The 18,839-nt window shown below is 43.0% G+C and overlaps 2 protein-coding genes across 18 annotated transcripts in view; one reads left to right on the plus strand and one right to left on the minus strand.

Moving 5' to 3' along the window:
• Positions 1-3,289, minus strand: part of DNAI3 (dynein axonemal intermediate chain 3) — a 29,262-nt gene extending 25,973 nt beyond the window's left edge. For 6 of the 7 annotated variants that reach the window (XM_055815823.1, XM_055815822.1, XM_055815827.1 and 3 more), the window contains exon 1: positions 3,161-3,280. The gene's annotated coding sequence lies outside the window, so the exon portion shown is untranslated. Of the gene's footprint in view, positions 1-3,160 lie in introns of all 7 variants that reach the window. The other variant, XM_055815828.1, reaches the window with a different exon arrangement.
• A 134-nt stretch (positions 3,290-3,423) lies between these two features.
• Positions 3,424-18,608, plus strand: MCOLN3 (mucolipin TRP cation channel 3). Of its 11 annotated transcripts, XM_027788142.2 has the most exons (15): positions 4,553-4,742; positions 5,400-5,486; positions 6,039-6,295; positions 7,978-8,145; positions 8,687-8,840; positions 9,314-9,398; positions 9,479-9,575; positions 10,176-10,275; positions 12,257-12,369; positions 12,450-12,599; positions 14,555-14,656; positions 14,768-14,890; positions 15,421-15,627; positions 15,935-16,064; positions 17,772-18,608. In XM_027788142.2, the coding sequence occupies exons 2-15, from the start codon at positions 5,435-5,437 to the stop codon at positions 17,780-17,782; spliced, it is 1,749 nt and encodes a 582-aa protein (XP_027643943.1). In that variant the 5' UTR covers positions 4,553-4,742; positions 5,400-5,434; the 3' UTR covers positions 17,783-18,608. The 11 variants fall into 11 exon arrangements, with proteins under 11 accessions (XP_027643942.1, XP_055671806.1, XP_027643946.1 ...); XM_027788141.2 differs by lacking the exon at positions 4,553-4,742 and adding an exon at positions 3,424-3,612 and having other exon boundaries at positions 15,935-18,608; XM_055815831.1 differs by lacking the exon at positions 4,553-4,742 and adding an exon at positions 3,424-3,612 and having other exon boundaries at positions 6,066-6,295; positions 15,935-18,608.
• The last annotated feature ends 231 nt before the right edge of the window (positions 18,609-18,839 follow it).

The following is an 18,839-nucleotide window of genomic DNA, read 5'->3' on the forward strand; positions in this document are numbered from 1 at the left end:
ACAGATAAGGGCAGTGCTGGCAAAGGGGGCATCGGTGACTTGAGTGTGTATGTACATGCGTATGTTAATACAAAAAGTATCCCCATTTAAGGGTTGCAAATGAATACAGAAATCAATAGGACTGTTCATGGTTCCATCTGTGATGCACAGAACCTCACCAGCTGGAAAGCAGATAGAAAAGTACAAAGTAATTATCTCCTTTCACAATACCCCTAATACCGTATCGCCTCTGCCCATTTGTCGTCCTGTGGACATATGATTGTCAGTTGTTAGGAAACATGTAAGGCCTCCAAAGAAAGCAAAGGCAGAACTTCTAAAAACTTATCTGGAAACATAATCAAACCCATAGCCATTTACAAATGATGTATGCAAAGCTGGTTTTTTACACAAGATTATGCTACTAACCCCCAAGCTCACCCTGCAGGAAACCAATGCATCAAGAACTTTAAAACAGGTACTGAAGAGCCATCTTTTGCACCGCCCTCTTCCAAAAATTAAATAAAGGAACAAAAATCCTAATGGTTCTTAATGTGTAAGATAAAAGCTAGTATTTTCAGAAGTTACCTTTTCAGGGATTTGGTTTTTTTCACTACGTAAGTTTTTACACAAAGTACCAAATCCTACCAAGAAAACCATGAAAAAATTGGGGTCTGTATTAGAGGACTGTCTGAAAATATGACAAAAAAGACAACTTCTTTAATCCGTGGTTGGTTCCTGTCCTTGGGGATATTTCTATATTGCTTATTTAGAGGGGACTCTAATATATATATATATTTGTCCAGAAACATGCAAACGTATTATGCCTTTCCATTAATGCCTATATAAATTCATGATTCTATGATTGAGCAGAGTTTGAAAACAACATTTAAATTAACCTAAATTGTATAATATAAGAGTGCAAAGCCTACAAAAAAGAATAGCTCTGGAAAAGCATCATAAGTATTGTTGTATATTTTATTTTTAAAAGTAGGTAATATTAAAACTGCATTAAATATGTTCAGTCTATTTTTTCAGCAATTTTTCAGAGGAATACAGTGTTACATTACTTAGTTGGTAAAGCCCAAGTAAATATTGACAACTTTGTTCAACATTTTGTAGCCTAGTTTATTTATAGATGGCTGTAATATTTTGAACATTAGGCTCAAGAGAAAAAATATCAGAGTGTTCTCCTAATCATTTAATGTACTGAAACATTTACAATTAGAAAACAAATCTGTGAGGTTGCTAGGTACTGCAAAAGTGGAAAGTTAATTAGCTATGAGTACTACAAAAGATGCTGTCTGGTTTGAGGACACAGAATGATTCATTAGTTGCCTAATTGAATGATTTAAGGTCAAGCCTGTGTGCTTTACTAATTTAGCACTGTAATTTACTACAATTTAGATTGGCGTAAGAATTGAGTGCTCTTCCATTTAACAAAAGCATTACAAGGAAATTATCGAAAACATGTGCTACTTGATTTTTTGTGTGTGTCACCATCAAGCTAAAAATCACGTTTCTGCCTGTAAACATTTAGGAACTTGCTAAAAATACCACCTTGAGAATGACCTAGTCTCTCCAGAAATTCATAATACAATGTTTCCTATAATTAAATTTATTCTACTTTGCTCTACATGAAGAGCAAATAATACAGACACCTGAAGTTTTTATTATTAATAATGCTTGCGCATATTTGGACACAACATCGTATAAACTGTAGGGAGTGAAGCTGAAGTTTTGGCAACTGCCAAATCATTTCAGCATTATGAATAGTTCTGTTTGAATGTGCCTGATTTCACACATACTGCTTTTTATTAAAGTAGGCCTACTTGAACCAGGTGTAGATATTGTTACTTGACAGAAACCAGTAGAGGTAGTTACAGGCTCTGGGATGTTAAGTACAATACATTAAGAATTAATAAGAAAGGCACAGAGAACAGAACAGAAACATTAAAATATTGGATAACGCTGTGTTCTGTTTCTCTCTTCCATTCAAAGAGAAACAGAATAGAATTTGAAAAGGTGTAACATGGATGACTGAAGATATGGAACATGTTTTGTACTAGGAATAAACTAGGATTCTTTTTAGCCTGGACTGAAGAGGATGTGAAAGAAGTCAATAAAATCATGAGAGTCATGGAGAGAGTGACCAGGGGATGATTATTTACGGTCTTTCGTAACACAAGATCTAGCTGGCATCACGAGCTTACCAAGGGACAGACCGAAAACAAATAAAAGGAGCACAGAGGTATTTCATTGCACAATAGGTGGCTGGATTACAGAGCATGCTGCCTGCGGGCAGGATAGCTGCCAAAGGGTACAATTTCAAAAAGTAACAGGGCAAACTGACAAGACGAAAAATTGAGGGCTACTAAAACCAACCTCTGGCTATAGAAATGAAGCTGCAAATCCAAGGAAAAAGGGTGCCAAGAGTGAAAGTGTACCTTTAGTAGGTTATACTAACTGCCCTGGCTCTTACTGGTCCAGACAGAACTTGTGGTGTGAGCCAGCACAGCTGGTCTATATAATTAAAATTAATTGACTATTTGGTCTGTACTTCAATAGTTACAATGTTTAACGTGTCATATTTAGTTGTCATAACATCATCCTGTCAGGAAGCAAACAGCAGAGCAGGGTGCCTTGTTAGGGCTTTTGAATCAGAAATGTTGTATCATAAAGGTTTACACTTGATAAGGCTTTATACATCATTTTTTAAGCAAAGGTAGGAAGAGTAATCATTCCTTCATTGGAATGTGACAGGCTGTTAGAACAAAATCCTGTCCTGAGGCCGGGCCGGGGGGTGGGATTGCAGGTGCTTTGTGGACGCTGAAGGGTCCTTGCCGGTGGGGCTGCGGGGCGCTTGGCTCCACGTTGCGAGGAATGCCAGCAGCCGCCCGGGTCCCCTCAGCGGCAGCTCCCCGGCCCCTGGCACAGCCCCGGCCGGGCGCCCTCCCCTACCGCCGGCGGGGGCCGCGGGGGGCGCAGAGCCGGGCGGGCCGCGGTCAAGAGGCGGCCGAGGCGGCCTGGCTCGCGCGGGGCAGGCCGCGGGCCCCGCGCCGCAGCCTCGGCCCGGCCAAGCCGCTGTTCCTGCCGGCTGCCGCCCGTGCTCTCCAGCCTGCCACTTGTCACCCGCTCCCTCGCTCTGCCGGGTCCCCTTCGCGTCCCGCCCGGCCGCCCCTACCTGCACGGCCTCGGCCCCGCCGCGTCCGGGCGCCGCGCCGTTGTCAGGGTACCGGGGCGGGCCGGGACTGACGCCTCCGACGGGCAGGCGGCGCCCCGCTTCTCCGCCCCGCCGCGCCGGGGGCCGCGGCGCCTCCGCCACGAGTGCCGGTGCCGGCGGGCTGCGCGGGCGCTGCCGCCGCCCGGGGCGCGGGGGAGCGGGGCCTGCTGGGCGCGGGGGGCGGCAGCGGGGGGCGTCTCCCGCGGGGGAGGAGGTTTGGGTGATTCGGTGCCATGTGGTGATACGAGGACGGGTGTGCAGCGTCCTTCGCGCTTTTGATGCATAAAGGCAATTGCGTTTGCTGTGCTGCAACGCAACACACAGGGAGCCCCGGAGTACCTTTCCCGCTGTGTTTGCGGAGCACCCAGCGCTGGTCCTTGGTGGCACCCCAAGGACCACCCGCCCTGCTCGTGGTAAGCGGGAGGGACCCGTTTTCCATTTCTCTCTCTACAGCCGGGAGGTTCCCCCTCTTAAAACGCCCGCTGCTCTCCCTGGGTCTGCGTCGCCCTTGTTTTACCGTCTCTTTCCACGCCAGCGCCTGCGTGTGTCCCCGCGGCAGCCGCCGGTGGCGGGGCGCAGTGGCGGCGGCCCGGGCCGTACCCCCGGACAGCGACCCGCAGGTTGGTGGCCGCGGGGCGCTGAGGCCGGCCACGGCCCGGCGATGAGAGCGGCGCTTTGGAGCCCGGCCAACAACCGTAACGGCTTCCTTGCGCCTAAGTGCGATGACCCGAGCGTGGCAGGCGTCCCGCTCGGCTCTTCACAATACAGCGCTGTGGCCTGAGCGGCGCGGTTTCATTAGAGATGGGGCACCGCTAATTACAAGGCACGCGCTGCCTTTTCTTCCTGCCGACGCAGGAGCCCCAGTTAACAAACCTGCAGCCGGCACCCCCCGCCCGAGAGCCCGCCCGGCGCGGCAGGGGGCAGGCGGGCGGGGACAGAGGCCCGGGCCCGGGGCTGCGGCGAGGTTGGCGGAGGCCGGCGGAGCCCCCCGCCCTGCCCCGCGGAGCCGGGAGGGCGGACACGGGCAGCGGGCCCCCACGGCCGCCCCCTCGGCCCCCGGCCCGGCTGCCTGCGTGGGCGGGAGCCCAGGGAGCAGCGGGACCCCCGCGGCAGCGACGTGAGCCGGCGGCAGGTATGCCGGAGCCTTGTCTCCAAAAGCACGGAGCGGTGCTGGGGGGCGCGGGGGGCAGCTCACGGCTGCGGGACGGGTGCACCGGCGCCGAGCCCGGGCGGGGCGGGGCCTGCGGCGCTCCGCGGGGCCGGGCAGGCGGGGCGGGCAGCGGCGGCTGCCGGGGAAGGGCCGGTGCCGTGCGGCGGGGGCGCCACCCCCGTGCCGGCTGTGCCCGTCCGCAGCGCTGCGCCGGGCAGGGGGCGCCGGGACCCGCGGGGTCTCCGCCCGGCTTAAAGAGAAAATACCGCCGGTGTGTCATGTTTGCCTGGAACGTCTGCTCAAGCCGATACCCCGAGGTCAAGACGTTTTAAAATTTTTTATTTTGATTTTTAAATCAAGCACATCCGTGGACCCGAATATCGCAGTATCAGAGTAAGGCTTAACTTAGAAGCGACGGATCCGCTGTAAATAAATGAGTGGGACCTGTGGCACACTGTATCCCACAGGGCAATGGAGACCTGACAGAAGCGGAGCTGGCCTATTTTTAAGCCTATTAATGGGCCTATTCTTAGTATTAAACTGCTGATTGAAAACTTTTCTTTCCCTCTGACAGCGGGGGAAATGGAAGGGCTGGCATCGTGTCTGAGAGCGGGCTGGTGTTCTGGTGTGTGTGGGCTGCTGGGGGGGCATGTGACCTACACTTTTTAAAAAATTAATCTTAGTGATGATTTTTTCTTTGACTTATATTTTCTTAGGTAAACTAAAATAGACTTGTCTCATATGGCGCATCTTTACATTTATTCACAACTTAGCCTGTCTCCTCTGGTTTTAATGTCAACAATATTTTATTTGAAGTAGATATTCCTGGCTACCTCTTAAGTACTTTCTAAAGCATTTATAACATACTTGTGAGTCAGTGAAGTCAGCAACAGATTAATGTCTAAACACATTCAATACTATAGAGAGTAGTGTCTCAAATTGTGTTTATAAGGTTCTCTTCTAATCTTTCCCCTCATACTCATCTAAAATGTGAGCCTCTTCAGCTAATCACAGTGCTTGAATACAATTACCTTTTGGTCTTTTTGTTAGGTTCATGATCACCATTGGTTTGCATTCTGTCTTTTATGGCCAAAGAAATAGATGTAATCTTGCTAAATGACAAGTTAATGTGCTCAGGTAATTTGTGGATTGCAATTTGGCATGCTGGGTCCCCATTTCCAAGAGGGAATGATGGTAATAGTAATGTCTAAGAAAGCTGCTGGCTGTCTTGGAAATTCCATTTCTTTCAAGGACTGGACAGCAAGCTTTTAGATTTGGGGGAAAATACTAGCTACAGAAGTAGGCAAGTTTTCCAGAAAAGTGAATGCTCATGAGAGGCTTTTGATACTCTTCTGGAGTATCCTCCTCAGAAGGAAATGAGTCAGGATGTCTTGCATATGTAATGTTGTTGGCAAGGGACAGATGATGAAGTTTTCTGCAAGTGACTCCATAATTCCAAAGGGACAGAAATTCCACTATTAAATAAATGTTGTGACATCCTATCTGCAAATTTAAGAGCTTGTCCAGACTTCTCTTTGGGTTCTGCGGAACATGTGGAGTATCATGAGGTAGGTCCTAAATTCAGTGTAGTGTGCAAGTGCCTTTCACAGAAGATAAACATCTTTGGAGTCCAGGTTGTCAGTGCAGGCCGATCTGATGCTACTGTATTCATGCTTGCATGTTTTCCAGCCGACATGGACCTTCTTTTCATTCCAGAAATGGAAAATCCTGAAGCGGCTGTGAGCAGCTGCAGTGCTTACGATGATGAAAATCTTTGCAGCTACAAACAGCACCTGTCAGTATCACAGGAGGGGCTTTTGGAAGACCAGCTTAGAAGGAAGTTAAAATTCTTCTTCATGAACCCATGTGAGAAATTCTGGGCCCGGGGCAGGAAACCTTGGAAACTTGGGATTCAACTACTCAAAATAGCAATGGTTACCGTTCAGGTGAGTATGGAAGCAGGGACTCTTCTTAGCTCATGGGAAGTCAAATGAATGCAGGTGACAAATGCTGTTCATGGTGCGGTGCAGAGAAAGGCAGAGGATAGAACACAAAACTGTCGTAGTTGCATATATGTATCTTAGATCTCAGCTGGCATAATTTTCTCCTAAAAATATTGACTGAAAAAAAGATCTTTCCGAAGAACAGAGATGAGAGAAACCATGTTTTTACTTTTTTTTTTCCTTCCCCTGCAAAAGATGGCATCATACATCTGTTCCCCCCAGCATCTCCACTTTGGGTGTGTTTGTGTTCAAGGGAAGAAACAGTGGCTTGTCTTTCAATATCACAGTGATACGAACTGAAATTGGTGGCCTTTTAGTGATGTTTCCTTGTATCTTGTGTATGGTATACGCACTCTTGTATTGGAAAAAACCCAGAAGTTCTGCCCCACTCTTCCTCTCACCCAGCCTTGCACCAGAAATTTCATACAACCCATTTACCTGCTGCACAAAACACAGTTGTTTGTCTAAGTTCTGTGGTCAAGGAGGATGAAGATCCTTCATAAAACCTTTCTAATACCTCAGATGATGGTCCTTCAGAGTTGCCCACATGTGGTTTACCTTTATGGTGGTGTCAGCATGTTTGCCACAGTTGCATGAATAGTTCTCCTGCTATACATCTGGCAGCATGTTTGTATCCCTTACTGCTTCAGTTTTAAATGTATCATCATTCCCTGATTGTCATCTGTCCCATTTTGCAACTAGAAAAAAAAATTGATGGTGGAAGAACCTAAATAAAAAAGAAACTAATGCTGATTTAGCCTTTTCAGAGAAAATCTGCCCATAGGTAATGCAATCCTAGCACTGTTGATTTGCTGGTGTATTCCTGCATGCCTGCATGATGAGATCGCCCACAAAGCATTTCAGTATCTCTGTAACCGAATTATTCTTACCAAAACCTACATATCCATTATGCATCATGGCCATAAAACTAATCTGTAGACTACCGATTCAGACTTATCTCTGATGAATTTCTTTACAACACTCCTGACACTAGTGAAACAATAGTCATTGAAGGGAATTGTGAGCTCCCACAAACACTACATCACATTTTTCTAGAAACCTTTTAGAGCCTGGGTAGTAGCTAGGAGGGTTTTATGCTTTTCGTGAACAGTTAGAGGTTATCCTGTTACAAGCACAGTTTTGGTCAGTTATTCTCAAAGCACCTTTCACTGAAACATGAGGAAGAGATGTTTGGTTTTCTAAGTTGTCCTCAATTCGCCTTTTGTGCACCGGAGTAAGGACTTCAAAGTGGGGTCTGGTTAAGTCCTGTCCTGCCTTTTTGGCTGAGGGACACTGATATTCCCCAAGGCAAATCATATTAATGTCAAGCTGAACTCACAAAGCACGTGTAACATTATATAGGTAGCTTGAATTTGAGATGGTATCCTTTTCTTTGCAAAAATGAGAGTCCTTGGCCAAGATGCTGGTAAACATGTTAAAGGAACATTCTTGAAACCCATTGTTTCCTTAAAGTCAAACTTTCTTTTGACCAGATGTGAAAAGGAGTAAGCAGCCTGTGTGTAACTGCCGTATCTACCATCATGACAAAAGAGTGGCTGTTTGTAGGACAGGACTTGTATGTTAATCCAGAAGCCAACTTTGAACAGGAAATATGTCTTTTTCAGCTGGTTGTTTTCGGATTGAGCAATCAAATGGTGGTTGCTTTCAAAGAAGAGAACACTGTTGCATTCAAACATCTCTTCCTGAAAGGATACACGGACAGAATGGATGATACCTATGCTGTATACACACAAACAGATGTCTATGACCAGATATTCTTTGCAATAAACCAGGTAAGGATGTTGCTGCAATATATACAATATATATGCTTTTTACCTGGATACCTTTTCTTTTTCCACCTTCCCTGATGGTGTCTGAAATTGAACTTCTGGGCCAGTTGCTGAAGACCAGAGTGTCAACTCACTTAGGTTTCCTGTCATTGCCAGAGGATTGTACTTGTGGTGACACCCTTAAAGCTAATCAACATGCTAATTATGCACTAAATGCAGCCCTTGGATTTGAGCCAGAGTTCTTTGCAAGTAACAAATTAGGCTTTCCAGTAAGGATTGTAAAGAGAGAAAAATGATACACAACAAGGTATTTAGATCCAAGTCCTGCACTTAGTGTTTCTGTCAAATACCTTGAAGTATTTGATGACTTGCTTGTAGTGTGGTGTAGTTTTCAGAGTTCTTTGGGTGACCTTTTAAATAAAAAAGATGGGTTATGGCACAGATCCAAACTTCTCTCAGTTTAGTTTTTGGTTTTGGGGTTTTTTTAGAGATTAACGGTTTTGTTGCCATATAAGTCAGCGTGTCTGTCTGTTCTGAACTTTAGTACTTACAGCTGCCCAACATCTCCATTGGAAACCATGCTTATGAGAAGAAGGGAGCAGAAGAGACACCTCTGGCCGTGTGTCAGCAGTTCTACAAGCGAGGAATCATCTGTCCTGGAAACGACACCTTTGATATAGACCCAGAGATTGTGACTGGTGATGAACCTAATCTATTATAGCAGTTCTTTGGGAGGATAAATTCTTAAGAAAAAAATAATCCCACAGTGTTGTGTAGTCCTATTACATGATCTGTATTGAATTTACTAGCAGCCAAAACTGGTAAGAAAACTACTGTATAACTGACCTCTAGCCCTCACCTCCAAGGTAACAGTCTTTCGTGTCCACTGCCACAAAACAAGTGATGAGCTGTTAGCACTGATGGACATCTAATATTGTATTCTGGGCTAATTTCAGGAGCCTTCCCTGTGAATTCATGATGAGTAACTTGGCTGGTATTGAGGGAAGCCAATGTATTTGTCAGCTAGCTTCCCAAATGACTCCTCACTTAAGCATGCTATCTTGTCTGGTATAGTCAACAGCTCTTTACAGCCTCGGGCATGGGAAAGGCAGATACAGTTAAAGGGCACGATAACCCATGAGATGTTGTTGTGAGTACTTATCCATTGCAGACTGCTTGTACATTGAGCCAACGTCGCCGTTAGACAGCACAACAGTGGGAAAGCACAATTTGAATTTCACTCTGGATTTCCACAGGTGAGGAGGAATCAGCACCCCCTGTGTTGGGGTATTCATGCATTTTCCCTGTGAAAAGCTAATCCGAAGCTCTGTTGCAGACTGGTGACGGTGCAGCTCATGTTCAACCTGAAGGCAATCAACCTCCAGACCGTTCGTCACCATGAGCTCCCTGACTGTTACGATTTCAGTCTGCGGGTACGTGGAAGCCTGCTGTGTGTCTTTCTGTTCGAAATGAGAGATCGTTCTCACTGGTTTACCATACACAGTCAGTGCAGATGTTTTCTGATAAGTGCTGGGCACCACTGACTGGTCCCCAGCGGTGCCTGGATTACTCTGTCATGGCCTAGTGTACCCTCCAAACACCCACCAGCTGTGGCTGGGAGGTTCAGTTTTGGGTGCTTGTGGTGTGGTCCTGAAGCACTGACTTGGCTTACAGCCTTCTGCGCTCTAATTCATCTGAAGTGCAATGAAAGGATAAACCTCTTTAGAGAGATCCTTCTAGGAAAGGTTGTTTTCAGATCATAGAGGAATGGGGCTGTAGTTCAAAAGAATTTCACCTAGTATCTAGTTGATCAAGCAATTTGTGGCAAATACATGGTTTACCAGATTTGTCTTTCACTTTGACAGTGTTTATTTGAATGAACTGGAGTTACATTAAGCTTAAACAAGGTTTGTAACTTCTCCCCTAGGAGAATTGTTCTGAATCATTATACAAGCTTAGCAATACAGTATGCTACATATGTAATGGTTTAACTTTAAAGACATGCACTTTTTTTTTGGTTGTTGTTAATACAGATAGTGTTTGATAATAAAGCACACAGTGGAAGAATTAAAATAAGTCTAGACAACGACATAGCGATCAGGGAATGTAAAGACTGGCATGTTTCTGGATCAAGTAAGTGACATAAATGTGTTCAAATTTTCATGCTAAACTTTTGTCACACTAGCACAATATTTGTTAACCATTTTCTTTATTAAAAGATGAGGGACTCTTGACGTACATTTTCTAGTGAGTGCCCTCTAAACCTGATTTTCTAAACAATTATGTTCTTCAAGCTCTGATCTGAAATCCTGGGAACCCAGCCACACCATTGCTTTCCTTAGAAGTTCTCAAACCTTGCACCATTGGCACTGTCAAACCAATATTTTTCCACACGTTACCATGCTTCCTTCTAGCTTTGGCTACCGAACTTACGCTGCTCATTGCTTAAGGTAGGGCCGTGAACTGTTGTTCTAGCACCAGGCAACAGAAGGACACATGATAGCAGTGGAAAGTTGAAACTGATTCATTCTTATTTCAGGACATAGCACCGGGAAAGATGATAAGGAGGCACTGTTGCTAAGGCTTGCTAGAGTGGAATGGCTGGAAACACTTCTGACTGCTGCTTAAATGTTGTTTGGCGTGTATTTGGGTGTAACTGAGACACCCAGTATGGTTATATTGTCTTAAGCAGTTACTCACAAGAGCACCCTTTTTTGGCAGCTCTTTGGTCTGGTCAAAACATTGTCTGAGATCTTTTTTGATTAGAGAAAACAATCTCTTTGAAAGTCAGGAGTTTTCCAGGACTCTAAATTCCACTTAATTTTTAATTTTTTGCTGAAATAAGCAATAGGATGAATCAGGTCCATTTTTCTACTTTGCTACTTTCCCCTTTGCTATGCCTACATTAGGAAATGAAGAGCTGGTAGTGAAAAAAAAGTGAAATAGGTTTGCTTGTTTGTTTTTAAAGATCCAGACTGGAGTTAATTTTGGGGAATTAAACGAAACGGATCACAGAGTACAAACCACACCACTTACGCAATGCATATCCTTTTATCAACTAGCTTTGCTAGCTGTTGTGTTACAAACGCACACCAGATGGCATGCTGTCTCTAACAGATTAGCAGTGCAAGGCGGTTTTGATACCAGGCTTCCCTTATAATCCACGTTCGATTTCTATGTAGATTGCCTCCATAACAGTTTTCAAAATAATTTCCTGGAGTACCCTGTATTATCTTCTGAAAGCCAAGGGAAAATACAAAGGTAATGATTGCAATTGGACAATAATAAGTCGTTGGTGTTCTGGACTACATGGCAAAACTAAAATGGCAACAGCACATGTATTAGTAACCTTGGTATAAGCAAGAAGTAGGTGGGCTTTTTCTGAGTAGTGCAGTTTGTGATGTCAACTAGAACTTCAGTATCCAATTTGGGAGAATTGCTGCACCTTCTTGCCAATTTAGCGTTGTTTTCCTCAATCACTCTTTTAGCATTAAAAATCTAATCCTTATACTGCCTCATCTAGTTTCAGCAGTATGATAGGTATAAAACCCCAAAAGAGGTGTAGTTGTAGATTTAGTTGATGAAAAATATGAATTTTAGTAACATAAGTGATGGTGAACTCCTGTCTAGTTCAATGTTGGTCTTGGCTAGCTGAGCAGCACTGCAAATTATCTGCACTGTTCTAGGTCAGAAAACCTATCTGATAGTCAAATACTGGTCTGGAAGAGAAGATATACACTCTAAAGTTCCAGACATGTTTTTTTTAAATTTTTTTTAATAAGTTCTGTCACTGCAAAGGCCATTCCAGTGCTTATAAAGTGGGCAACTCCCACTCTAGTTCTGCAGGGCTTTAAGAAGCACTCACGCTCTGGTATGCTTTCGATGTGGTATCAACCTTCCTAAATGAACTGAAGTGGTACCTGTAGTGCAGATGCACTTGTGTCTCTTGTGACAATATGTCAGATAAACTTTTGTGGGGAAAATGCTAAGATTTTTCTTAATTCAGTTGTATAATCATAGTTAACATCAAAACTTGCCTCTTACTTCAATACTCAAGACGGTCAGCAAGATGAAATGCATCAGACTATAAACATGTACATTTTTGTCCTTGCAGTACAAAAGAACACTCATTACATGATGATCTTCGATGCTTTTGTGATATTGACTTGTCTGGCTTCCTTGGTCCTTTGCACACGATCAGTGGTTAAAGGAGTTCAGCTCCAAAGGGTGGGTATAACTCTTTCCTTGGGAAGCCTTCACATCTTGTTTTAGTCTCATTAAATTTTTTATTTCTTCCTTCCCCCTAGGAATTTGTAAGCTTTTTCCTATATTATTATAAGAAAGAAGTATCTTTCAGTGATCAAATGGAATTTGTCAATGGGTGGTATATCCTGATTATGATTAGTGATGTCCTAACTATTGCTGGATCAACTCTAAAGATGGAGATACAAGCCAAGGTAAGCTTTTCATACTGTCAGGTGGAAGCAAAACTGATTGTTTCTGTCCCAGCTAGGTTTAAATATCTCGGAGGACTTCAGGCCATCTATACTTGATTCTGAGTGGCATGAAATTTTAAAACTCCTATCTTCTCCTCTGGAATTATAACTGAAATGTGTAGTTTCCAGTTGTGAGATTTAAAAACTCCAGATATCACTAGTTATTATACTTACAATTATCATTGCTCCTTTGTGACTCCAAGGAATAAACTGAACTTCATCTCTGAAAGTTAAGACTGTGGACTTCCTCTCCTGCCTATTTAGGACCACTTATATTTGCTTGTTTGATGGATTTTTTAAAATTTAGCATTTAAATTTCTGTTCCCCATTTAACTAGTGTCTAACTAGCACAGAGACTCTCTCCTAAACATCACTTTGCTGCCTTTCCAGCTTCTGGTTACCAGCATGTACATAATGGTCAGTCACAGCCAGGTTCTGGGCCTTCCATTTCTAAAATAAACTTGATATAGAAAAAAAGTCTTTCTAAAACATATAATGTGCAGCCAGAATTAGGGAAGAAAAATTATTACAATATGCTATGCTGAGGCACTCTAATATTTAGATAATGTTGTTCTTCACCGAATCTGTAGCAGACTTTGAAGTGTGACATTGCAACACCGCAGACTTTGGACAGTAGTGATGAAGGGATGGGTCTGAAATCCATCTGGTGACAGCTTGACGATCATAAACACCCTGTACAAATTGCCTTATCTTACCTTAGGAACTATAAACTCAGATCTTAGGAATAGAAAGAAGCTATGAGGAAGTTGGCTAAGATAAGAGGTAACTCCATCCTGCTTTGGGAGAAGAGAAGACGAGAACAAGACTGGAGTAAGATCCTGCATTTGGGATTCCGGTATCTTATATATATATAAATACATTTATTTATGTATGTTATTTTTCTAAGAGAGAATTTTACTAAAACTCTTCTCTACAGGTACGTTTCACTTAATTTTGCAAGACTTGTGGACCATAAGAACAAGATTTTGTTCCATATTACTGTGTGAAAACCAGTGGCTGAATAACGAGTTCATATTGAAGTAGCCTAAAGTTGTGTTTTGTCAAGCTGTAAATGAATTACGCTGATATAAAAGATTAGCCAACTCGTAGAGGAATAAAAACACAAAATAGTAAGAACTTATTCAAGTAAGCTGGCATGATCTGTTTCAGAGCAGAGCTGCAGTTCAGGGAACAGGGTATATGCTAACTCAAATGGAAACAGGCCAGTGTGTACAGGTGGAAAAAAACCAGTGAAGTGCCAATAAAATATAAATGAAGTTCCAGTTAGAATTAATTAGAAGCTAGTTAGTCTTGTCCTTGATAACTTTCTACACCTCACAGTTCCTGGCTACCTAACAAGATCCTCCTTAGTGTTTATCTGAGCTTTGCTGACAAGTCATGCTATTTTTTAAAACCTGCTTTGCCTATGTACTGGAAGAACCTTCTTTGCTCTGCGGTTCTAAAGTCATGTCTACACGGTCCGTTGTGATGCAGTGGAGAGATTCCTGAGCTCTGGGGAATCTGTCAATGCAGATTCCAGAAGCAGTTGCCACGGGTCTGGAAGCAGCATAGTTTGCAGTGCCATTCTGCAGGTCCCAGTGAGACAGGCACAGAGGGGTGGCTCTGTACCTGCAGTGCAGCTGCCCTCTAGGTCTTCCAAATGAGGCTTGTCTTGTCAGAGGCTATTTACAAACTGCCCTATGTAAAGGCAAGTGAAATGAGTTACACTTGAAAGTGCCCTTGCTCTTTGGTGGGACTTCTGCTCTTTAATGTACATTGCCTGAAACTAATTTTTAATGGAAGAGATTGCCAGGGGAAACAATGTTTCTTAACAGATCTTTGTAGTAATGAGAGTCACAATGTAGAGCCTGTCAGTTGTTATAATATTTGATTTCTTTTTTCCTTCTGTTTTTTAGAGTCTGACAAGTTATGATGTCTGTAGCATACTCCTAGGAACATCCACTATGCTTGTGTGGCTTGGAGTCATTCGCTACCTAGGTTTCTTTCAGAAGTATAATGTAAGGATCTCCTGAGATCTTCATGCTGTTGGTATTTATTCTGTTTGTTGCTATAAGAGGACTGGAAGAGACGTCTGGTTGAATTCTAACGGTTTGCATTGCTTTGTGCAGCTTCTCATCTTAACACTGCGAGCAGCATTACCCAACGTAATGAGGTTCTGCTGTTGTGCTGCTATGATCTACCTGGGCTATTGTTTCTGTGGATGGATTGTACTGGGACCGTACCATGTGAAGGTAATATACTTAACATGAAAAAAGACAACTTGAATAACAGAATGGATTCCAAACAAATGAGAGATTACTGCTGTTGTCTTCTAAGTTTACATGTCAAGGCTTCCCTTAATATAAAAATAGTGCATCTTCAACATGATGCTGCTGCTTTGTTTGAGGAGTCTGACTTCCATGACTCAATCTGACTTTCCTTGAGTTATGAAAGCTCTGAGTCAGAAGTGGAAGCTGCTGTGACTCCCAATCACATGCTGGTATTTTGAGAAATAATTTTCATCTTGCAGAACCCTGGTGTCAGACTAAAGCTTTGGAGATTTTATCCTTATCCCTTTTAAAAGTTAAATTGGCTTGCCTGAATTGAATGTGCATGTTTACATTCCTCAAATGTTTTACTGTTTCCACCTTGTCATACCCTGGGTGTAAAAAGAGATCTGAGGCAGCCAGTCATCAGCTGTGTATCTTCTTTGTGTTATGTACAGTCTTTGGATCCAAATAAAGTGGCGATGGATGTACTTGTCTTCTTCCCTCCTCTCTAGTTTCGTTCTTTGAACATGGTTTCCGAATGCCTTTTTTCATTGATCAATGGAGATGACATGTTTGCCACCTTTGCAAAAATGCAGCAGAAAAGTTACTTGGTTTGGTTATTCAGTAGGATCTACCTCTACTCCTTCATCAGTCTGTTCATCTATATGGTGCTGAGTCTCTTCATTGCACTTATTACAGATACGTATGAAACTGTCAAGGTAAGCATGGACTCTTACTTTTTGTTTGCAGTAAAAATGCATTAAGAATAAATGTAATGGCTACTCTTGAGGCTGTAGAGTGATGAAGACAGGTTTTTAATCCCTCCCTGCTTCAGTTTTCTTACAAGCCTGTCTGATTTCCTGCTCTGACAGAAGCTAAATATCGACAAAGAGCAGTAACTTCATATTTTGTTCTGTGAATCCTCTGATTTCAGGCTAGAGCAACATCTGAAAAGTGGTCTGGGGAGGATGTGGATTGTTGTGTGTTTTAGCTTTGTTAAATGTTTAACTAAATGTCAATTTTTAGCACTACCAGCAAGACGGCTTTCCGGAGACAGAACTTCAGAGATTTATATCTCAGTGCAAAGACTTACCAAACTCTGGAAGGTACAGGTTAGAGGAGGAGAGTTCTGCATCTCTCTTCTGTTGTTGTAATGGTATGTACCTATATTAAAATTAGACATTAAGGTATATGCAAAAGCAACCCACCACAAAATGTCCCTGGTATAATGTTTATGAAGAGTACTTAAATTTTGGGGAGTGGAGTGGATACCACCCCCACCTCCCCCTAAAAAAATGTCCCAAACTATTTCTAATGCTCTAGAATGGAGCACTTTAGCAAAATGCCTGCAGCCAACAAACTCCTTAGGAGAGGTTAGGGTACTTTTAAATCAAGAATCCCTTAACATGAAAACAGTACAGAAAGTTAGGTAATATATCCAGTAACTTGGGAACCCCATATGTATAATGTGTAAGCATTAACACTTCCTGTGCTCACTGTAATAGGCAGAACTTGCAGAACTCATTCAGTGTCTTCTCACCCACTTTTTAGTGATAACGTGCAGTAAGGTGTCCCAACTTAAATGGTAGAAGGCCTGAAACTTAGAGACAAAATCAGCTTGCCAAGGTTTTAAGACAGCATGCAATTTAAGATACTACCAAAACACTTGGAAAAGCATTGCCTAACTTTCGCTGTGGAGAGCTTAATGCTTCAGTTACTTGAAGTTTTGTTCCTTCAGGAATACTGCTTGCAGGATATGTGGTTTATATTTAACCTGGCTGGCAGCAACTCTGAGTCTTGCTGAAGGCTCCCTTGGTGGGGAAGCCTTGAAATATTTGCAGCTTGACTGAAAAGATCAAAGGTATTTGTAGCTCCTTGTATTGGACTTTTCTGGTGTGCTATATTGTTATATGCCACACAGAATATATTTATGAGGGGAAGGAGATGGGGACGTATTTTGGAATAGGGAGGCAACAGAGCCTGCTGTGAGCCAGTCCAGAGCAGAGAGCCACTGTTCTGACTGAGTGCCTTACTGGAGATGGAAGTGTCGGACGAAGCAGAGCAGGGCATCTTGCTCCTGGGTAAAGGGCATGGGCATGTTAATATTTCCTTTTCTGCACACACCTCTCAGTTTAACCAGGTAAGAAACCCAGCGTGAGCTGGGACAGGATGGGGATGTAATACTAATGCTTTTCCCACTGACTGTGAGGCACGGGACTCTAGAAGAACATTTGAAAAGGAAAATTTGGTTACTTTCAAGCAATTTTCTTCAGGACCATTGGGCATCCAGCAGCACCCTGGACTTGAAAAGAGCTGTAGGCATTTAAGTGCCTTGTTTCAGAGGCTTGTTTCCTAAATGGATTACCTGCTCTTTGATGATTTTTATCCTGGTACCAAATGCCTCGATCCACATGCATGCCTCCTACCGTATGCATGTTAGTGTTAAAAGATTTTTTTCATCTGGAAATGGTGTGTTTCTTTCTCTAGAAGCTAGACCAGGGGCTGACTTTGCAGTTACCTTTGAATACTGGCCATTGCTCCATTAGCTCTGTACAGTGGTCTTTCGGTTTTACTTTGAAACAAATCATCTGCAGGAATAAATAAGTACCTTCAGCAGAATGTTGCATTACCTGTTCTAGGGCTTCTGCTCCTTAAAATAGTCATACGGTCCTACAGGACACACAAGGCTTCTCTTAATTCTTTCACATGTTCAAAATATTTTATGGTGGTTCATAGGAGTTTCTTACCAGTGCATGTCACATTAGTAATTAAATAGTTCAAATGCATTTTTAAGGCTCCTTGTATAATGAAACTATTATTTTGATGCACGCCCCTGACAACTTCTTTCCCCTTTCCTGTACAGGTTGTAGTTAACATATTTGATGGGTTGTGGGATTGTGTCATGGAGGCTTTAAAGCAGCACACATAGCAAGAACTGGACAGTGGAGCTGGTGGAAGACCTTATACCTAAAGACTGAATTTGCTTTTCTTGAAAAACAGTGTAACCCTGTGGAAGAAGCTTATGATAAACTTCAAGTCTTTCTGATTAGGCACTCTCACTGCTAGTTCAGGGGTTTGGGGGGGTTGTTTTTTTATTAGCTTTGTTCTATTTGTTTCCTCAGTTAAATTGCACTAGAATGCAAAGGGCATTAAAAAGCTGTATGTGTTCAGAGACTTGGCTAGATTATGAGTAGATTAGAAATGCAGTAACTTTCAACTGTAAGTAGAAACAGCGCTGGACAACTGCAACTTTGAACACCAACCTAGCACTCAGTATCACAGGCATTAACCTGAAGTGCAAACTAAGTCAAATACACAGAAGATACATCTCTGAGCATCATCTCTGCCCACACTTTAGAAATTGGATGTTTCCCACCAACCTAATAACCTGGTACTGTTAGTAGCTGTCTGAAACATTAGATCTTATAAAAGTTCAGTTTTGACAACTTAGTTTATATACTTTGTTGAGTATGATACCATTTAGTGGATGCCTTATTTTCTATAGTCTTTTCACTCTGGGAGCAAAATAGAAAACCAAAGGGAAGCATGTTTTAGATAACTTGCATTTGTGAGCAACATTCCTATAGCTGTGTGTGACAACGTATAATGCTGTGCACAAAGGTGGAGGACACTAATCATGTTCTTTCTGAAGGTTTACACATTATAAATGTGCTACAATAAACACTTTCAGCTGCATTAAGTATTGTGTGCGTCAGTATCCATCTTAAGAGTAAATATGTTGCCAGGTTAATAGAGGAATATAGGAGCGCTTTATTTATTTATTTATTTATTTGTTAAGAGCAATATGCAATTGCTGGCATGAAACAGTGTGTGGAGAGTGTGCGAACTTGTGTTTCCTGTAGTCAGGATAGTCCCTGTGGACCCTGGTAAGGACTTGTTCCCAGCTGATCCTGTTTAACAGCATTTCGGT

Source organism: Falco peregrinus, chromosome 10, assembly GCF_023634155.1.
Source record: "Falco peregrinus isolate bFalPer1 chromosome 10, bFalPer1.pri, whole genome shotgun sequence".
Lineage (NCBI taxonomy): Eukaryota > Metazoa > Chordata > Aves > Falconiformes > Falconidae > Falco > Falco peregrinus.

Bases quoted from the DNA above. Each gene is read 5' to 3' on its own strand.
- MCOLN3 (XM_027788141.2), top strand. From the start codon at position 5,435: ATGGCCAAAGAAATAGATGTAATCTTGCTAAATGACAAGTTAATGTGC. The intron at 6,296-7,977 runs GTGAGTATGGAA...TGTCTTTTTCAG, and splicing joins TAGCAATGGTTACCGTTCAG to CTGGTTGTTTTCGGATTGAG. The intron at 8,841-9,313 runs GTGATGAACCTA...TATCCATTGCAG, and splicing joins AGACCCAGAGATTGTGACTG to ACTGCTTGTACATTGAGCCA.